The sequence below is a fragment of the Gadus morhua genome, chromosome 1 (genome assembly GCF_902167405.1).
Source record: "Gadus morhua chromosome 1, gadMor3.0, whole genome shotgun sequence".
Lineage (NCBI taxonomy): Eukaryota > Metazoa > Chordata > Actinopteri > Gadiformes > Gadidae > Gadus > Gadus morhua.
The window spans coordinates 11,785,577-11,806,421 of record NC_044048.1 but is presented as its reverse complement, the minus strand read 5'-3'; the positions used below and the strand labels follow the sequence as shown (position 1 = coordinate 11,806,421).

Genomic DNA, 20,845 nt, shown 5'->3' with positions numbered 1-20,845 from the left:
ATCTATCTATCCGCAAAACGATCAACAAATAGCTGTCTTCTGAATCAAATAACTTTTAAGTAGCTGTTTTATTGGCCAAGTAATGCGGTAGCGTCCACACAAGTTACATTTTCTCAAGCATTTCTGAAGTTCCAGCGCAGCGGAGCTTTTTGCTGCACTCTGAAATAAAACTGCTTAGGATCGTTTAGTGACAGCTGTCACTCTGTTATATCTATCACTCTGAGCATACTCTTGCTGAGCGGAAATGGACAGCGCTAGCACTGCATTCCACCGCTACTCCTCCCCTTCCTGTTGCTGGCTTTCCCGTATTGTGCTCCCCCTCAAATTCGGTTCGTGTGGATTTGGTGATAATTTCCCCCCCGGCACTATTTTGCATGGACACCGCTGCTGCTTCCCTGGGTTAGCCCCGCCCTAGACTATTGTGATTGGTTTAAAGAAATAAAAACAGGCCAGCCCAGTTTCCCCCCGGATAGACGGCTCTAAATAGCGTGGTTCCAGACTATTCTACTTGCTGTAGTTTGGTCTGGCTTTGCAAGACTACTCTGAGCAGGACAAAACATATAAGCTGTAATAACTACTCCAGCCACAAATGGCAACATCTTTAACACATATGAGGAAACCAGAGGCAGGCTCTCAAATCATAACCAATCAGAGCATGTACCACGTAACGTAGGCCACGCCTACTCCATATCTAAACATAGCAGACCCCGATGAGGGGAGAGATTTTATAATATGTCCATGAGAGATTCTCTAGAGGGGCAGGGGCCAGGCAACCTCGGATGGTCTGCTAAGCGTCGCTCCGCGCGTGGATATACGATTCCTCTCCTTTTGCGGTATAGTAACCATACCGAAACTAGGCCAAATAAAGTGAGTTAAAAGCGATCCTGATTCGAGTACCTTTTCTAAATAACGCAAAAGTTAGCTATAGACATGATATGTATTATTGTATATTTGATTCGAATTTGCCATAAGTAATATATATTGTTTAATTACACATTATAATTACGATTATTTCAAAATTAAAATAACCCTCCCTCTGCCGTCATGGGGATTGTCAGTGTTGCCAGATTGGGCGGAAAATCTGGCCCAATCTGGCAACAATAGCGGAGGCATCAGCATTCAGCACAGCAGTTTTATTTCAGAGTGCAGCAAAAAGCTCCGCTGCACTGGAACTCAGAAATGCAAAATGTAACTTGTGTGGACTCTACCGCATTACTTGGCCAATAAAAGAGCTTCTTAAAGTTATTTGATTCAGAAAAAAGCTATTTGTTGATCGTTTTGCGGATAGCTAGATAGTCTCTCACCTTTGCTTTGATTATGAAGATATTCCTGTTTTTCACCTTCAATATGACAACGTTGTTAACCCATCCACTCTTGAAAAAAAGTTTGGTATCCTTTTGTAGGCTTTAATTTTTTTGTGCGGTGTAAGGTGACGGATTCTCGATTCTCGTCTGGTCGAGACGTTGCCAACTTCAAAGCAATGAACACATCAGCGGTTGCTGTATGGATCACAAGTTCCCAATATGTTTATCTTTTCTTGATATCTAATTTGAACATTTATAGTCTAAATAGTTGATTGATTGTAGTAGGCCTATTGGAAATCTGCAAGGCTGCAATTCCCTTGGCTGGCCGCTATTCGTCGCTATTTTGCCTGCGTTTGTTGTCCTCCAGGTAGCCATGGTAGTCACGTGACTGCAAAGTATGAATCCCTTTTTGGTGAAGGGGCCACACTCTTTTTCTGTTGCCTCTATTAAAATAAAGAAAAGATTGATTGAAAACCAGGCGCGAGGCCATGTGCGTTGCCACACTTGGCACATGCCCTGCCATAGTACTGGCTATAGAGGTGGGCTGTATTGCGCCTCGAAAAATGACCAATAATACCAATAAACAATAAAAGTAGAATTCGGCTCGTATATTCTTTTCTGCATTCCATGAGCCAGTCCCCTCATCGCTGGCTCCTCCATCTAACACATCCTACCTGCTAGGCAGATAGCCCATGCTGCTGTCGCTGGCCCACCCTCAACGCTACCCCGTGTCCACCACTAGTAGTCCCACCCTCTTGGCCAAGTCAACCCATTATAAGCGTTTCCTCACAGACCACCCCTCAGAGGTGGGGGCCAAGCTGTTAAAAAAATATATGAAAGATTCTTGCCCTGTAAAAAGGATGTCCCCATCCAGGGGACAAGACAACAGAGTCTACATAAACATTTGACCTCCGTTGTCGACAGTTTGGGAAATTTTTGATATGTCCTTCTTACTCATGTTAACTGTTATTTTTAAATTATGTTATTTTTTTTTTTTTTTAAGTTCTTCGTTGTTTTCTATGTTCTGAGTCCTGACTAGTCAAAAAAGAAGTTGTTGATATCTACAATGTTAATTCCGGATAGTCAAACATAGTTAATGACAATTCGGCTTGCCATACAAAACTAAATTACAGATATCGTCAATTGTCATTTAAGATGTGTGACGAGTTGAATGTCTTTTTCCGTGACGTCTGTAATTCAGTTTCGCCTAGTCAAAACTGAATTACAGATAGTCCTATCTCTATCTGTCGTTTCGACAAGTCACAATTACATTACAGATATCTTGAATGAAAATTCCAACTATTCAAAATGATATTACGACTAGTCAGAAAGAAGTTGTTGATATCTACAATGTTAATTCCGTCTAGTCAAACTTAGTTAGTAAATGACAATTCGGCTTGCCATACTATGACCTAAACTTGCATTGATGGATACAGATCAAACCATGGATAGCGCTGTCTGTATGTATTTAGCTTAATGTCAAATCTATACAAATATTCCCAACCTTTGCATCCAAGTATTTTAGCAATATTTAAACTCCTTCAATTGGTCAACTGTAGCAATAACTATGTTTTTTAATCACCTTTTGACATGGAGATCAGTGTACTACACTTTAGTGAACTTATCACAATGGACCAATGCAAGGAGGTCCTTAGTCTATTTTTCATGGCTAATAATATATAGCCATGGAAGCCGATAGACAACATCAACAGCATGATCAGGTTCAAGTTGCTAATAGCTTTTTTCTCCTTGTGAATTTAGCGTTCTTAGATCCAGCACAGTTAATGATTCACAGCTTTCAGCCATGTATGCTTGACTTGTTTTGATCAAATAATGTCAAAATAAAGCCAGGTTAAGTAAAGGTAGACATAGTTACCATGCCCCTTTTTCAAACAAAGGGGCCATGCATTGACAGAGTTACAACATCACGTCAATTTATCACCCCACTGGAAAACACTGGATGGGCCAAAGAACATTACAGAAACAACTAAATAGATATAAACCTGTAGGGTGGGGCTGTGGAGTGATGTCGCTGAGGCCTGTCACATGGCAGTGTTGTGGTTAATGATCCGGTTCCCATGGTTATGCAAGTATGAATTCAAATCAGCCTTACATACGTGCATTAAGGTGAATGCATTGATGATTTCACACACCCACAATAACAGCCTGGTATGATACTGCAATGCACAATACAGCACTTCACAGAAAGGAGTAATGCCTCACTGCTATCCGCTAATATGAGGATTGGAAGTCGACATGGTCAATGTTGATAACAATATCTTAAGAGTTGCTCTCGTTCATGCTGTGCAAAAAGAAATGACGTGATATACAGACTAGCGGACGGAGAAATTAAAAGAATATGGCCACATGAATAAACACACTGAGTACAGTGAATACAAAAGGAACTCTTGAACCACAACAATCACAACAATAATAGAACGTTAAACACTTCGGATAGTGCAGACCCTTAAAACAGGCCATAACAGGGCCCCTTTCACATTGCTAAGCCATGGTAACTCACAGTCTCCTAGTAATGCATTTCTGCTTTTTAATTAATTCACCATCACTTCTGGTTTCAAAAGTTTTTTGATTTGTGTTCAAATTCTGACTTGGTCCCAATGTAAAAATAGAAGGGCTTGACTTGATTCGTAATGATGTTTCTTGGAAGCATCTAGTGATTCCTGTCGTCCTTCATAGTCAGACAGGCCTCTTCTTCGATGGTCTCCAGCTGGTCTGTGCGGATGGCCTGAATGATCAGGTTGAGCTCCTCACACATGGTCTCGTATCGGTAGGCCACGCGGATGTCAGGCACGTTGGTCCGTCTGATGTCGTTCCCTTCGCGGCCCTCCTTCCCAAAGTATGGGCCCAGCCAGTTGCTCTTCACCTAATGGACACAACATCCAATTAGCCAAATTAATTAATCCATGAGGATATATTATATAGACCAAATCCAAGATAATCAAAACATAATCTTCTGAAGACATACACGATTATCCATGGAAACCATCTGCCGTTCAGTGGATTAAGACTTAAAAAGGGACTTCCTTGCAGGATAAAGTCATAAACAGCAATATCCCCTAATGTAATATCATTTGCGGTCTAGGTAAAATCATTAACATAGGAACAAGACATATCACACAATAAATAAACACATTCTAATTGTGGAGTGGAAGCTTTTCCCCAAACAAAATTGTCTAGAATTGTTCAATCATTTACTATACGGGGAATTCCTGCAGGGAATTTTTTTCATTTTGCGTGGGTTCACCTTGTGGGAGAAGCCACTCATCAACACACTGTTCCTGGCCAGCTCACACATGTCGCAGGAGCTCAGCTTCCACACTTGGGCCGCAATGCTGTACTCCTCCATAAGAGGCTCCTGCACCGCAGACATGCAAAGATAAGAGGGAAACACATCGGGGAACACTGGGTTAACAGGGACCAGGTGACGGCGACCCGGCTGGGATACAATGTTTTTGTTTGTGTCTGAATTTGAGAAAATGCAGCCACGCTAGATTTCCGGTCTGTGTGCTTAACTATGTTAATACAATATGATTCTAGCTCTTGAGGAGAAGTTGTGCTCAGTATGAGCTCACTTTGGGCTTCAGAAGCAAATTATTATCAGTGTTTCCCCCAGTACTGTGTTGTTAAGGCGGCCGCCATAACAACAATAGGGCCCCGCCTTGACTACCAATGTATATAAAAATATATATATATATATAATATAATATAATAATAATATATTAATAAATATTTTTTAATTATTATGCATTAACAAAGTAGAAAACTCGTAGGGAAAGAAAACATACTTCCATCAGGTGTAAAAAATAAAGATCAATAATGCATCAGTAATACTGTTACAACAATGGTCGTGCCCCCCCCCCCCCCCCCTGCTCCTTGACTACCTTGACTAAGACATTTTATGGGGGAAACACTGATGATGATCCCATTTCAGTAGGTGATACACAATGGGTTAAAACAATAGGATTCTAGTTCTCTAGTTCACACTCCATAAGCTTTTGGCTTACGAAGCAGACTATGAGGATACCATTACAGTTACTGATAAATAAAATGGACAGTGTTTCTTGCACCACGGCCAGGGAGGGGGTCTGACCTTGGTGAAGTGGAACTGCAGGGGGTCGTCTGTGGACAGGGAGACCGGCAGGCCCCGCGACAGGTACTCCAGGAGGGGGTTGCGGTGGTAGCTGAGGAACAGGCTGTTGTTGCTGAGGGGGGACATGGCGATGCCGACCTGGGCCAGGTAGTACAGGTACTGCAGGACGGGAGCCTGGACACAGGGGCATGAGTCCTGAGTTAACCGTGAGTCTGTGTTCACATGATACTGCACATGTTGGATCCATGTGTTTCCGTTTCATCGAGTATGAAAGCGTGGTTACCTTCCTCAGCAGCAGGCCGTGGGAGATGTTCTCTGACAGCATGAAGCCAGACACCAGGTGGTGGATCGGTCCTGCCTCTCCGCAGTGGGGACGCAGCACGAAGGTGTTGAACCCACGTTGCCTGGGCGTCGTCAACACATACGCACCCCGGGTGTTAGTGCACTCATATGCAATGGGAATGCACACTTCTCGACCCAAACTCTACACGAAATTCTAGATGACACTTTTAGCAAAGTGCAGATTTTTTTTTTACTATGCATATTGTGTCTTATATTGTTGCATATTCTTTAAATTTACATTTACATTTAGGACATTTGGCAGACGCTTTTATCCTGAGCGACTTACAACGGTTCATGAATATTTGGCCTGTTAAGCCCTTTGAGACTGTAATGGTGATTAAGGGCTATGCAAATAAAATTGAATTGAATTTAATTGAAATTCGTACACACGACGGCGGAGTCAATCATGCAAGGCGACAGCCAGCTAGTCGGGAGCAGTTGGGGTTAAGTGTCTTGCTCAGGGACCCCTCGACACTCGGGGATCGGGGATCGAACTAGCGACCTTCTGGTTAAAAGTGAAACTGCTCTTCCTCCTGAGCTTCCACACATGTGTATTTGTTATGACTGTGCTGTACTGCTTTGACACGCATTTCCCATCATATCCTAAGATCAATACATGAAGTTGGATTTCTTTCGGCATAAACATCCAGGATTTGTCACAACATACGGTGATCCGTCCAGGTGTTGAGGGCCATACCTGCGCAGGTGATTGAGCACGGTCATGTTGGCGTAGGTATAGTAGAGGTAGTATGAGTAGGGGGGGTTTTCCTCCCCTGTCCAGCTAGCTGGGAGCGGGCTGTCCAGGTTAAAGATGTGCTGCTCAGGCTTGGATTCGTCATCCACGCTGTCGAAGCCCACCACCTGCAAAGACCAACCCAGGAACAATAATACACGATCAGAATTAATTAAATGTAAATTAAAAAAATAGATTAAATTATCAAAGGAATTGTAATTGTATTTGTTGCAATGGGAAACTCATATTTACATACATGCAATGCTTTGGAATAACACAACATGCACATAATCGCGGTAGGCCTAAACAACACGTTGCCGTTTATGAACCAATTCGCCGAACGTGTTGAATTCCACACAGACACACACGCACACACTCTGCTCTTCATGTTATGTTTCCATGGCAACAGCATGAAACAGACTCTATGATGTAAAGGCCAGGGAGTGTTTGGCATCTGTCACACTTCATTAATCTTTTTGTAGTTGGATACAGTAAAAGGTTTTTAACCTTATAATGAGATCTGCCAAACACTGCGCATTTGAATGAGGTTTTTAATGCGTTCTGGATAAACAAAAGAGAAGCACTTACATGCTGTAGGAAGAGGTGTAACTCAGGGTGGCTGCCTGGGTGGACGGTGACCTCAAACAGGGGCATGAAGATGTTCTCCAACATCTCCTGAAAGCTGGACAGCTGCTTCTTGGTATGGTAGACATCACTTTGGAAGAGAGGGGCAGAAAATCGCTTTTTTATTATAACATCCAGGCAATTTGGTACCTTGAGATTGTTCAAACATATTCAAATAGTAAAGGAGAAAAATAGGAGAAAAAGATCCTAAAGTAGGTGCAAAAAGCAAATGAAGAAACTGCTTTTCAGTAAGGCCAATTTGTAAACAAATCAATATTCCATTTTCAAACATCAAAAATGTATATTGCATGTATGTGTGTACATATGTAGGCAAATATGTATGTAATAGCATTTAATTCACTTTAATCTCATGTAATTATCTAGATGACATTTGGTGTGGTAATATAGTTAAATGTATTGCATTAAATGTAGACATCTTACAAGAGTCTCGGTACTTGCACAAGCCAGCGCACATTGTCTGAGTAGACGTGGTGCATGACCGCCCACTTGGCCAGCTTGTCCCACTCGTCTCTGCACCGGCCATAGATGGACAGCCTGAGCTCCACGTTCTGGTACTTGCTCTCCTCCAGGTCAGCCATTACCTCCTGAAGGCGTAGTATCAGGTTGGAGTCAGAAGATGGCGCCAGTGTACCGTCAAACCCATGCTATTGGCAAGCGTGTAGGATTACATGTTTTAGGCGTCGGGGTGCATTATGGTCAATTTGAAGAGCACCTTTATGATGTGACCGAAGTATTTCCCCTCCACGTGATTGTCTGTTTTTATGAAGATCTCCCTCAGGATGGACTCGCCGATAGGGTTGTACTTGGCGTTGAATTTGTCAAAACGATGGAAAGTGTTGCGGTCCTAAAAAGGAAACACAAAAAAAATAGTTTAGCCGACAAAGAGGGTCACTCAGACACTAGATTCCAGCAAGCTGTGATAAATAACATCTTTCATCATCGGGATGGAGCCGCCGGCCGTACAGCGTGCATGTCCAGCGTGTCGACGCTCAGGTCGAAGGCGGTGAGGTTCATGCTGTCGAAGACCTCCATGAGGGTCTGGCCGCGGCCCTGTTCCACGTGGACGATCTCCTTGGGGAACTTCTTCATGGCCCGCTTGATGAAGCGCAGCAGGTGCTTCTGGTTCATGCAGGACGAGGCGTGGATGTGCGTGTCCACCTGAAGACAAACGCATGGGGAAGGAAAACCTCATCCGTGAGATTTTCTATAAATTTATCAGCACATCACATCATTATCCTCTTCATAGCCCCGTCTTTATGGAAGTATGTTATTTAACATTTACAAATAGAACTGACACATTTATTTAGTTTTTTGTTATAACTTTAAACATTAAACAATTCTAAAAACGTTGCTCTTTCTTTGCTAAATCTTTACACAGAAGATCCGGTTTCAAAAAGTGTAGAGGCGGGGTTTCCGGGGGCTCGCTCACCTTGCGGATGTTGTAGAAGTCTCGGTGCGGGACTTTCTTCTGTTCCGCCAGCTCCTTCATCTCGTTCAGCAGGATGTGCATCTGGAACTTGGAGCTCAGGTATTGCAGACGGCGATAGCAAAAGGATTTTCTGCCTCCGTAAGGAACAAGAGCCGGAAATTCAGGTCAACCAATTTCAACCTCATCCCCTCAACAGTTTTTATAATGATTTGATAAATTGTGTTCCCGAGTGTTGCACAGATTTTCGGAATGTACGATATATTAGGGCCTAATTATGTACACATAATACACAAATTGACACAAATGACCGTGTTCATTATGTACGTAACTCACACTGGGCCGTTGATGATGAGGGCCATCATCATGTTCATATCAGCAATGTATTCTCGCAGGTCCGTATAGGGCAGGTCAAGCTCTGTGCTCCTGGATAAACCCAAACACCAGAAGCCGAAATTTAATTTGGTGTGTACTTCAAAGTCGAAGAGCCTTAAATATCAATTTGTTCTACGTCAACACCTTAAAAACATTAGGAGTTGTATAGAAAGGCGGAAGAAAAATAACAAGCAAAACACACAGTTATCAAACAATTATTAGTCAGATCTCAATTCTTGTGTGTGGCAAACAGTGTGTGTTTGCCTTGCCCCACCCTAGTGAGCAGTGAAGTGGGCAGTGGTGTGTGGGGTAGTTCTTGGCCTCACGTGTCCATGGTGCTTTGGGAGGTGAACACGTGCACCACCCCATCGACCATCTGGCAGCCGTAGCCAGCGTCCGGGGGCATGGCGGCCAGGTGTTGTTTCTCGTAGGGGTGGGTTTTGGAACCGGGTTCCGGGTGCATGTGAGTGGGGTCTTAAGAGGAGAGGACAGAATCAGGGATCAGGCCAACATGGATGTGTTTGTCCCCAAGGGCGTCTTGAGTGGGCAACACATACGCCGCTAAATCTGTGACCACTGCCTGGAAGTCATGCACTGAGAGAACAGACGTTTATTATTGTCGAGACCCAGTTTGGTTTCCAGTGAGATGTGGAGTCTTTGAAATTAACTGGTGCGGGATGTCTTGAGTGTCTAAGTTGTTTGTTTGCATGTGATTAGACTTGATTCACCAATACTAGATCTCTAGATCTCGTTCGCTGAGTTGTATGCGTACTTGTGCGTGCCTTCATGCTTGTGCTGATGCATGTGTGCATGTGTGCGTGTGCGTGTGCGCGTATGTGTGTGTGTGTGCGCGCGTGCAAGTCTGTGTTAAGCTACCAGCAGTGGTTTCTGGGACGTCCTCATCGCAGGCCCCCAGGGGCCGGTCACTCAGCTCCTGCAGGTAGCGGGCGGTGGTCGGGCAGAAGCTCTGCAGAGACTCGCCCATGTACTTCTCCCTGATGAACAGAGCCTTCACCACACACTTGGCTGCATCCAGCAGATCTGTGAAGGGCACCTATACAGAGAGGGAGGATTTGGAGAAGAAGAAGTAGTAGGAGGAAAATAGTGGTAATAAGAAGAGGTAGGTGGAGAAGAAGAAGAAGTAGGAGGAAAATAGTGGTTATAAGAAAAGGTAGGTGGAGAAGAAGAAGAAGTAGGAGGAGAAGGAGAAGAAGGAGAAGAAGAAGAAGAGGTAGGATGAGAAGAAGAAGAAGAAGAAGAAGAAGAAGAAGAAGAAGAAGAAGAAGAAAAAGAACACGAAGAGGTAGGATGAGAAGAAGAAGAAGAGGTAGGAAGAGAAAAAGAAGAAGAAGACGTAAGATGAGGAGGATGGAACAGAAGAATAAGAGATAGAGTGAAAGACCAATGTATGAATATAATATAAATATATATGATACAAATGTAGTACACAAGAGCAGTGCTTTAATGCAGCCATGCTACTGGAGCTTCAGCAGCCGTAACTCACCCCGCATTTCTCCTCCCCGGAAATGGAGACTCTCTGGTACTCCCTCTCAGGAATCAGCTCTCTCTCCAGATAGTAACTCGCCTGGTCCTCGTCCTTCAAATATCTGACAGAAGAGATATTCCAAAGCTCCATGATGTGCGAAGATCAGTCAATATGTTCAGCTGATGAGGTGAGAGGCAGTGACCGCGTTCAGCCCCTCACTTACTCTAGATCTGTAGCGCTGTCTGTTTTCATGAATTCCTGTTTCGCTCGCAGCAAAATATCTGGCTCGAACCTGGGGAACAAGAGATCCAGGGTGATGTGGTTATCAGTCACTCATACACACAAACACACACGCACACGCACATGTACATTTCCCATTCATAATTTGGAACAATCTCAAGTAGCTGAGATTGTCCCACACAAAGCCCCCCAGGGTTAATGTTGGACTGGGCGCTCTCCTGCGGGGCTCACTTGACATCCTGGCTGATCTGTCTCTCCAGGCGCTGGCGTCGCTCCTCCAGCTGCTCGATGGGGCTGTCCTCGGGGAACTCGTAGGGCGCGCTCCGCATCTCGCTCTCAGCTAGGCTGCGGGAGAACAGCTCCTGAGAAACACATGTACACCCAAAATAAACATCCACTAGGAAACGCACAGCATTCAAACACAACACAGATCCACATGGGGATACATGTTAAGTGAGTGAGCTGAGATGTGTATTCTGTGAAGCGCTGACCTCCGCGATCTCTTTGTATTTTCCGTCCATGGATGTGCGAAGGTCAATGGGCTGCTTTAGGGCCACTGGGATTCCCGGCAACGAATGCTGGGAAGTGAGGAGGTGACGTGCGCCGCGAAGCTCAACTGGGGAAAGAGAGTGAAACAATTTCCATAAGAAAAACAAGTAGGCTGTTTAGAATACGGACTCGTATTCAAATTTGAAATGGGATGAAATGGGATGAAATGGCGTCGAGACCATTGTATCATGATGTGATATGATGAGGATATCTTTGCAGCCAAACCATACATTTTCCTATGCAAATAAATAGACAGGTGTGTATGGTTTCGGTTGAAACAGAGTTTAAGATCAACCACCGGTCAACCACCACCCCAACAAGTCCTGTTTTGTTCTGCCTGAATGACGTCCTTCATCTTCTCCCGTCCAGCCGAAGGCTGATCCGAGTTAGGCGCGAGTGGAGGGTCCGAACTAAGCTGCTATCAAGAAACAATGGGCTCTTAAAGTCTAGAGACCATCAACACATATACGGCTATTCGTGCCAGTGCCTCTGCAGGACTGAAACAAGTTATCATGCAAAATAACAGAACGGAAACAGTAGAGTAGGCTTACGCTGAGGGAGACTGTAGACGGATGCCTTAAGTGGCAGGGAGGGCTATAGGGACATAGAAAGGAACCCCTTGCCCAAAAACAGATCCAACCGGGGGCGTTCAATTCACGCTGCTTCCCCCAGGGGTCTATTTTGACACCCGTAGGTGCTCATTAATCTTTTGCTGTCCAACTGCACACCTGCCTCTGAATGCCCCTATGAATATTTCATCCTCCGCATGGTAGATGTCTGTGGGTCTGCTTCCTACCGGCTTTGCTCTGCTAGACAAAATATGTCTCCCTCTTTCTCTAACATCCGCCGGGGGGAAATTGAATACAATCATCTTAATGATTGTTTTCTTTACTGTCTTTATTCATCTATTTTATTTATTATTTCCTTTTATTGTGTGACCATTTTTCTATGTGAAGCACTTTGAGTTTGCCTCGTGTATGAAAAGTGTGAATAAATAAAGTTGCCTTGCCTTGCCTTAATGTGTTTAGCGTCTTCTGATGGGGCTGCGTTTAGGATATGAATGAGCACCGGAGCTAGTCACATACAGGTGATATAGATGGCCTTTCTTCACGGAAACACAAACTCTCATGCAGTTAAACACAGTCAACACTGCCACGTGGAAAATAAAAGAGTAAAAATGCTTTTTATGCTACGCACCACATGCTTATCACCTCCTGTCCAACACCACCCAATCAACACCTCCTACTCAACCCACACAGACACGCAATGCTTCTACTGTACCGGTGAACACTTAGCAATATTATTTGATACAGTCTTAGCAGGGCTAGGGAAAAACATTCTTCCACAACTCTACCGCATACGAATCCTCTCTATATTTCAAATGTACTCATCGAAACTGATTGAGTTGTGAACAATAGTATGTGGAAGACCACTGACCTGCTTCACTGTATTTCTCATACACAAAGCCTTGACTCAGAGTTGGTGTTTGGATGAGGTTAGTTGCTGTACAGAGGAGCGACCCTAGCCAATATATACTCAACCATGCTAGCGACGGGAGGAGGTGGAGAAAGGCTTGTGTCCAAGCGAGCGGCCCTGTCTTGTGCACTGTACTGTGAGGTAACAGTGGTGTGGTCACGGGGTTACATCTCACTGACTTTATTAGAAGGGGGCATGGGAGGGGAGAGGAGGATCGCCCCCCCCCCACCAACCCGCCCCACCGGAAAAAAACATCCAAGCTGGACCGAGCCTAGCCAAGCAGAGCCCCCCCAGGCCTGGAGATAATCCCCCTGATGGTGTCTATATTTGGCGCGCTGCAGCTAACGTTACATAATCTCACACATCCCCCATGGTGAGTGAGGAGACAACACAACAACAAGATGCTCCACAGACGTCAAGCATCTCGTCTGCAGAACAGATGAAGGACCGCCGTGTCAGAGGGGTCCTATGGCTGATCTGAGGGGAAGAACGGCGATGTGCTGTGATGATGTAGGAGTGTAGCCTAATAGCCTGTCAACTGTGATGCCTTGTTGCCCCAGATTAAAAGATCATGGCACTGGCAAGTCCTTAAGGTCCTTGATACATAGAATACAGTACATACACCCTGTTCTCCCCACGGACAGCTGGCTAACGAAAACAACCGTCCCCGAGACCTTAGCAACCGATCACAGAGTGTCATGTTAAAGCAGGCGAGTCTTTCTGCATGTATATTTCATTGCGATGCATAATGCTGTGGAGCTCGCTGTCTGACTCCAACATGATACAGTAGGGGTGTTGTGGAGAACAAGAGGAAGATAATACCCATCAATGAGGGGTCAGAGAGGGCAGCCAGGGTGTCAACAGACTGGCTTGTTTACTCAATTTCACCCTTGTTAGATGTTGTGTTCTGACACACACACACACACACACACACACACACACACACACACACACACACACACACACACACACACACACACACACACACACACACACACACACACACACACACACACACACACAATCATGGTTCTCAGTCTTTTCAGTTTATAATTGTCCAGGGATTTTCTAGGGATTTTTCCATAACTTTTTTGTGCTCAAGAGGATTCATTCATAGTGCTATGAACAATCAGTAGCAGCAACCAATCCTTGACGTACAATCAGTCAAAGATATCCATGAATCCCCACAGTTTTGACATCAAAACGCCTATTCATCCCAACTTAAACTGTTAAAAAAAAGCATTTAACACCAAAATTGGATGTAAGTTGGGACAATTATTTCACATTGGCCAGGAGCTACAGGAGCGGGCACTCAACCAGGACTTTAGCTTGCACTGTGCCAACACAAAACGAATGACAGTGACCCTTTGATTTCGGCACACTCTTCATGACCTAGCATGACATTGTTTGATTTGCTATTCTGGACGCTCTTGGTGAAAAAAGTGAGAAAGGGGCTCAATGATATAAATGATTATAGTTGGCTTATTCAAGGTCATTTGACAGCCCTAATGCAAACACCCTGACACATGGTGAGCTTTACGTTTGTGATTATTCATCATCATATTTTACCATTCATTTGGGTAGGTGGTTGGACTTCAATGTGCCATTTTCTTTTAAAGATTTGGCAATTCCATACTGGTGTCCATCATTCAGTATAAGATTATGTTTAGCATCATAATCAGTATTAAACCACAACAACAACTATTTTGTTTTGTCTGGATTTAAAAATGATTCCTTGTTGAGGTGGGTGACAAAGGCCATGAACATAGACGCCGCATTGGCCTTGGTTCGTACGTCTACGTCCCCGCCATATTGGAGAGGGCAAGACAAGGCCTGTTATCAAATACCAGCAAACGGGGGAGCTGTGCTTTTTTCCAGATAAAAGGCACTATAACGTTTACATTTGTCAACCAATTTCAATCGGTTGTTTTTATTCAAGTGTTTATGATCTATGTGGCATGAAAAAGAAGGAAAAGGAAAAACGATTGGTATATACAATATAAACTAATATGATTTAACATGAATAAAAAAAATGCTCATTGAAGTTGTTTGACAAATGCAAATGTTTCAATCCAGGAAAAACTATCCCTTTTAACCGTATTCATCGGCCAGCCTTGGCCTCTCAAATATGGCAGCGACGTTGATGTATTGCAGCAACGGGTCAATGCCAATCAACCCGCATCTTTACGTATGTATGTCTTTTGTCCCCATCACACAGAACCATGAAACAAAGAGTGTGTTCATCATCACCATCTGAAACACAAACATAAAGATCTACTTAACCTAATTGAGCTTTGTTGTTTTAGGAACTTGAGTAGAATGTTATTCCTCAACAATTAATAAGAGATATCCAATAGTAGTAGGAAAGTAGTACTCAGAATAGTAGTAGTAGTTATAATAGTAGTAGTAGTAAAAATGAAGTAGAAATCGAATTATATAAACTGAGGCTCCCAGGCTAAATCCCCGGCTGGCTCTCTCAGCACAACAAAGCTCTACAATGTAAACATGTCTACAAATAACCTCCTTTATACAATGAAGAATATCACTTGAGGACAGATGCGTTTTTGTTTACCATGGGATGGGGGGTGGTAGAGCGTACTTTACTGCCCAGAGAGAGAGAGAGAGAGAGAGAGAGAGAGAGAGAGAGAGAGAGAGAGAGAGAGAGAGAGAGAGAGAGAGAGAGAGAGAGAGAGAGAGAGAGAGAGAGAGAGAGAGAGAGAGAGAGAGAGAGAGAGAGAGAGAGAGAGAGAGAGAGAGAGAGAGAGAGAGAGAGAGAGAGAGAGAGAGAGAGAGAGAGAGAGAGAGAGAGAGAGAGAGAGAGAGAGAGAGAGAGAGCTCAGGGTGACATCTGCTGTCCAGAAAAGTGGACATGATGAGGAGTGAAGGATGAAGAGGAGGTGCCGCAAGGAGACGAAAAGAAAGAAAGACCTCTGCGCATCGTCCCACAACAGACAGTCACACACACACACACCGAACACACACACACACAGATGAACAGCGGAAGCCGCTGCATTAATCTATCCCTGTCATACATACATGGAGACGGTGCAGTGGGTCCATGCACTCCCCTTCACAGCCCAGTGTTTTGCTGCCTAGCCCTCCGGATGCTTCCTGGTTCAGGCCAGCTGTCGCCGCTCTATAGCGCCTCTGCAGCTGATTCGGCTCATTTAAATGGCTCTGACATCCATCCGGAATGTACCAAGTGGGGCAGACAGATGGGGGCAGGGGGGGGGGGAATGTGCATTATACTGTGGATGTGAATCGTCCGCTACATAGCCTGTTGTTTGCTCTTTGCAACTCCTGCGATTGCAACTCCTGTGTGTCGCTAAGGGCAACATGCTGGTGTCCCTCTCAACAATATCTCTGCAGAGCGTTCCCACTTGCCCTCCTCTCGGATTGTAATGTCCACATGCAGCTGCAAAACGTTTTAACAGAGGTTCAATATTTCAACTAAAATGTATTTGGACTGGACACGTTTGTTCCCAATGTTCAAATATTAGAGCTTTTTTCTGGTGTTTCGACACATGTACTCTGCTCGGGTATTCGTTTCACAATAGCAAAAGAAAAAGCAAGGTTAAATGTTTACACTTCCAAACTTTGTTCCGTTGAACTGAGCTTATTACGTAAAAAGAAAGGAAATATATATATATATATATATATATATATATATATATATATATATATATATAGAAGAGGAGACACTGGTTCAGTGGTCACAACAATTATAATAAACATTTCTTCTCATTTGGATGGCGTTTGATGTAGTTTAAGAGCAGGACAGACCCAGTCATGTGGGTCCATAGAACAGACACAGTGATTTGGTCAGGTAATTGGTCCTGGACAGAGCCTGGGCTGTAATACATTATCAAATCAACAGAGCCTCAGGTCAATGTTCATTTTATGGTATTAAAGGATATGTTTGTTTTCCCCCAATTCCAGTTTGCCTTTGTTCTTATCCAAACATTGCATACCTTATCTGAAGATGATTCACTCTCGACTCAATCAATTACCAAATGTGCAACATGTGTGAAGAATATGAGGTTTAATCTATTATGCAATTGTAAATATACAAATATAAAGAGGTCATGGACCACTGACCAGTGTAGATGTTTTTATATTTTGATCTTAGTAAAGTATAGATGTTTTTATTAACATGGTAAATAGCGTTTCAAGTAGGTGTATGACATGTTAATAAACCAGCGTACTGAGAAATCAATTATCTAACTTACAAAACCTGGAAGAAAAGTGTTTCAAAGAAATCAACAAAATAAAAATGGTATCTCTCGGTATCAGCTATAACTTTGCTCAAAATGACAAGAAAAAAGGTTACAGAGACAGCTAAGTGAAGTGATCAAATCATCCTGGCGAATCCAGAGCCGATCCCAGATGCTTTCCACCATGCCTGCCTGGAGACCTTCATTCATCAAACTCACTATATTCACTTAGACCAGGCTCCCTCCCTTGGCCAAGCACAGTATTGCGCCCCAGATTTGACTGAATCCCGACAAGCAAACGTGTTGCAAGAGCAGCATGCACAGCAATCCTGTTGCTGTTGCAGGAAAAGACAGAGCAGAAAGCTGACGATACCTCGCTACAGCCACCAGGGCCATACCTTTCACCTTCACTTATATGACCATTAATAGAGCGAGCTGTGATAAACAAACATGTCCCACAACATGGGACTAGAACTGAGTATTTGTGTTCCTGTTTCAGGGCATCTCAATGTATCTTATATGTTAAAATGTATATCCTCTTGTACAACTCTGAATAATAGCAAAGTTACTATATACCATCATACCAGCTCATATTTTTCTTTATTTTATACACTCATCAAAAAATATTTAGATATATTATATTCCATTTCAGCTAAATCCGTTCTGCAAGGTGTCACTTAACACACTGCACATTTAAGAAGATGAATGAAGTAAAAACCAGAGCTAATACACAAACATATCGAAATGTCACCAAAGTCATCACTGATAAGAACAGCAATCCGATTCTCTGGTCCACAAAGGATTGGATTCCACACAGTCGATAATTACACTACAATTAATCCAATTCAACCATCACAGAGTATGACTCAGTAGACTCCGACAACCACAATAAGTCTCAGTGAACCCACGCTCTGTAGGGACAGATTCCCCTTGGCTAGCCCTCCATCACTGCCCTGGTAAACCACCCATGAGTCACCAGCTGTTTGTTGTAGTGCTTCAACCGTGATAGCATTTTCACATTACGCCAGTGATTCTGTGCACATCTACAAACACAGAGCCTCTCTCTCTCTCTCTCTCTCTCTCTCTCTCTCTCTCTCTCTCTCTCTCTCTCTCTCTCTCTCTCTCTCTCTCTCTCTCTCTCTCTCTCTCTCTCTCTCTCTCTCTCTCTCTCTCTCTCTCTCTCTCTCTCTCTCTCTCTCTCTCTCTCTCTCTCTCTCTCTCTCTCTCTCACATTTATCTTCCTAACCGTCAGGGTTAGAGGCTGAGCAGTGGGGGAGTCACCAGTATGTGGCTGTCCCGTACTACAGTCCTAATGCAGTTGTACTGCAATCATGGCTGTCAGCTGTGAGGGGTAATTATGGGTAATTTAGGAAGAGCAATGGAGAAAGAGCGTGTGTGAGAGAGTGAGAGAGTGGGAGAGTGAGTGAGTGAGAGAGACTGAAAATATTTCCCGAGGAGAAAATCTTTGGCGCATCAACAACATTTTTTTGCAATTCCATTTTCAGTACAAAGAAATGTCACATCTCCTTCCTCCACGATGGAAGAATTATATTTGCTCTAGGAAACATGCCCTTCCACCGATTTAATAGGTACTGTAGTTTTGATTGATCTAATGCTTTTTATATTTCATCTGACATTAATTACTTAAGAAAAATAGCAGGAGTATTTGCATAACATTAATATTGGATGCACGTACTGGATTCCCCAACCTGTGTATTCGATCGGGGACGGTTGTAAATCGCTGCTGTATTGACATTCTTTCAAACAATGCATCTATTCAAAGCTTTGTCTATACATTAAAGACAGCTCGTATAAATGCATTCAATGTTGAAGTGAAGTTAGACCCACCTTTCAATAAAAGGGGTGATTCAAAGAAGAAAATTCTGCATTTGGCGATCAGTTTCATAATCAACACATTTCTGATGGTTCAATGATTGTATGCATGTATATATTCAGCAGCTTCATCTCCTTTGTGCAAAAGGAAGATATATCTATGAAAATGAATGGATAAATAAATGATGAAAAAATTAATGAATACAAAAAATAATATGCTAGAATCGTGTGCAACAAGCCAGAATTGTACAATATGCTGTTAAAACGCTGTACTGGGGTACCACTGCTGTACCTGGCTGATCAACAGGTCACATACGCATCTCCCTAAACAAACACTTTTCCTCTGTGGTTGGCGGCTGGGTATTAATACCACAGTTTTCTCTCCCTTTTAGTTGGCTTAGTCAAATCTCGCTTCACAAATATTTAATTTCATTACAAAGGTTGAATAATTACAATTATAAAAGGAGAGAAAAAAAAAAAGACTCACAGACAGCAGTCCCCCACGAAATCACTACGGCGCAAAGTTGTTGCCTGAATCATGTGACTGCAAACATCATCTGTTCCTCTGATTGCAATAGGGAGGATTCCGTGGACTTACCCGGGCTGGCATTGTACTGCAGGCTGCCCCTCTTCCTGAAGGGGGACTGGGGTTGCTTGCTCTTGGACCCGGGTGCGGTGCCAGTCCCTGGGGGGGACACGCTGGAGGACATGATGCCTGCTACGGTTCAGCTCAGCGTGGAGAGGCTGTGTCTGTGAGAGATGCACTTGATGGAGTGACGGCAGGCTAATGAGAGAGGGAGATGAGAGGGAGGAAGAGGATGGGAGGTAAAACGGCTAAATATACAGAGAGAGGAAAGCAGAGGGGGGAGAAGAGAGATAGACAATAACAAAACAGGTGAGCGACATAGGAGGTGGAGAGTGTTGAATGTGATGCTCACACTAGTAGAAATGCTGCGAGCCTGGCTTCATTGCTCTTTGACGTTGGGCTGTGTGTGTGCATGTGTGTGTGTGGGTATGAGTGTGTGTATGTGTGCGGGTGTGTGTGGTACGTGTAAGGAGGAGGGAGCTCCAGTGTGTTTGGCTGCATGAGTATCCATTCTCATGCTGCAGTGACTGAAGCTCCGCCCCCTAATACTCCCCCTTCCTTAACTGCAGTGATGGCGTTACGTTAGTCACACACACACACACACACACACACACACACACACACACACACACACACACACACACACACACACACACACACACACACAATGACCATCCCACTGACAGACATCTTATGGGCTGCCCTGTTACCATGGCAACCACAAATCCGCGCATGCCGCTGGGGGAATATATCTTTAGGGTCGATCACAGCATTAATACCTGACACGTGGAACGGAAATGTAAAGAATGTGCCGTCACCAGTACGGAGGGGTTTTGGTGTAGGGAACTTTGTAACATTAGGAAGCCTTTAATGTGCTGTAAGCTGTGTGGCTGAGGGACTACTGTGGACACTGAGATGTGGGGGAAGAGAGAGAGAGAGAGAGAGAGAGAGAGAGAGAGAGAGAGAGAGAGAGAGAGAGAGAGAGAGAGAGAGAGAGAGAGAGAGAGAGAGAGAGAGAGAGAGAGAGAGAGAGAGAGAGAGAGAGAGAGAGAGAGAGAGAGAGAGAGAGAGAGAGAGAGAGAGAGAGAGAGAGAGAGAGAGAGAGAGAGAGAGAGAGAGAGAGAGAGAGACTATTGATGAAGCAGGATACTTTTAGAAGTCAACCACATCCCTACATGTGTCTCAAAGTAATGGGCATAGGGATAACCTTGTTCCAATAACTAAGTATAAACCCCCATATCTAATCCAAGCATGGGATGACTTTGTGTATTGTAGGCTACTTTGTTTTTAACATCAAAAAGGTCTGAGCTCTGGCATTTTGTATTCATTCAGATCGAGCATATTTCTCAGTTGTAAAGACAGAAGTCATAGTAAAACCGGACAAAACCAAGTGCGTCTATGGCTGCTTCAAACAATAGGCTTACACACATTATAATACATTAATATAAAAAAAATTACTCACCTCAAATAATTGACATGATATAAATGAAGACGATCGGGAGTGGGAGTTTGGAGTGACCCATGA

General features: G+C 43.7%; 1 protein-coding gene across 4 annotated transcripts; it reads right to left on the bottom strand.

Annotated features, from left to right (window-relative positions):
• Positions 1-2,853: 2,853 nt before the first annotated feature.
• ampd2b (adenosine monophosphate deaminase 2b) lies at positions 2,854-20,240 on the bottom strand. Of its 4 annotated transcripts, XM_030368407.1 has the most exons (19): positions 19,673-20,240; positions 19,333-19,518; positions 11,154-11,278; positions 10,894-11,024; positions 10,646-10,714; positions 10,441-10,543; positions 9,813-9,990; positions 9,263-9,410; positions 8,898-8,987; positions 8,565-8,694; positions 8,099-8,293; positions 7,848-7,979; positions 7,556-7,719; positions 7,079-7,205; positions 6,455-6,618; positions 5,699-5,819; positions 5,416-5,589; positions 4,570-4,680; positions 2,854-4,188 (listed from the first exon to the last, which is right to left on the bottom strand). In XM_030368407.1, exons 2-19 carry the CDS (start codon positions 19,442-19,444, stop codon positions 3,976-3,978), a joined length of 2,487 nt encoding a protein of 828 aa, XP_030224267.1. In that variant the 5' UTR covers positions 19,445-19,518; positions 19,673-20,240; the 3' UTR covers positions 2,854-3,975. The 4 variants fall into 4 exon arrangements, with proteins under 4 accessions (XP_030224267.1, XP_030224276.1, XP_030224284.1 ...); XM_030368416.1 differs by lacking the exons at positions 19,333-19,518; positions 19,673-20,240 and adding an exon at positions 15,724-15,868; XM_030368424.1 differs by lacking the exons at positions 19,333-19,518; positions 19,673-20,240 and adding an exon at positions 14,970-15,206.
• Between the last annotated feature and the right edge of the window lie 605 nt (positions 20,241-20,845).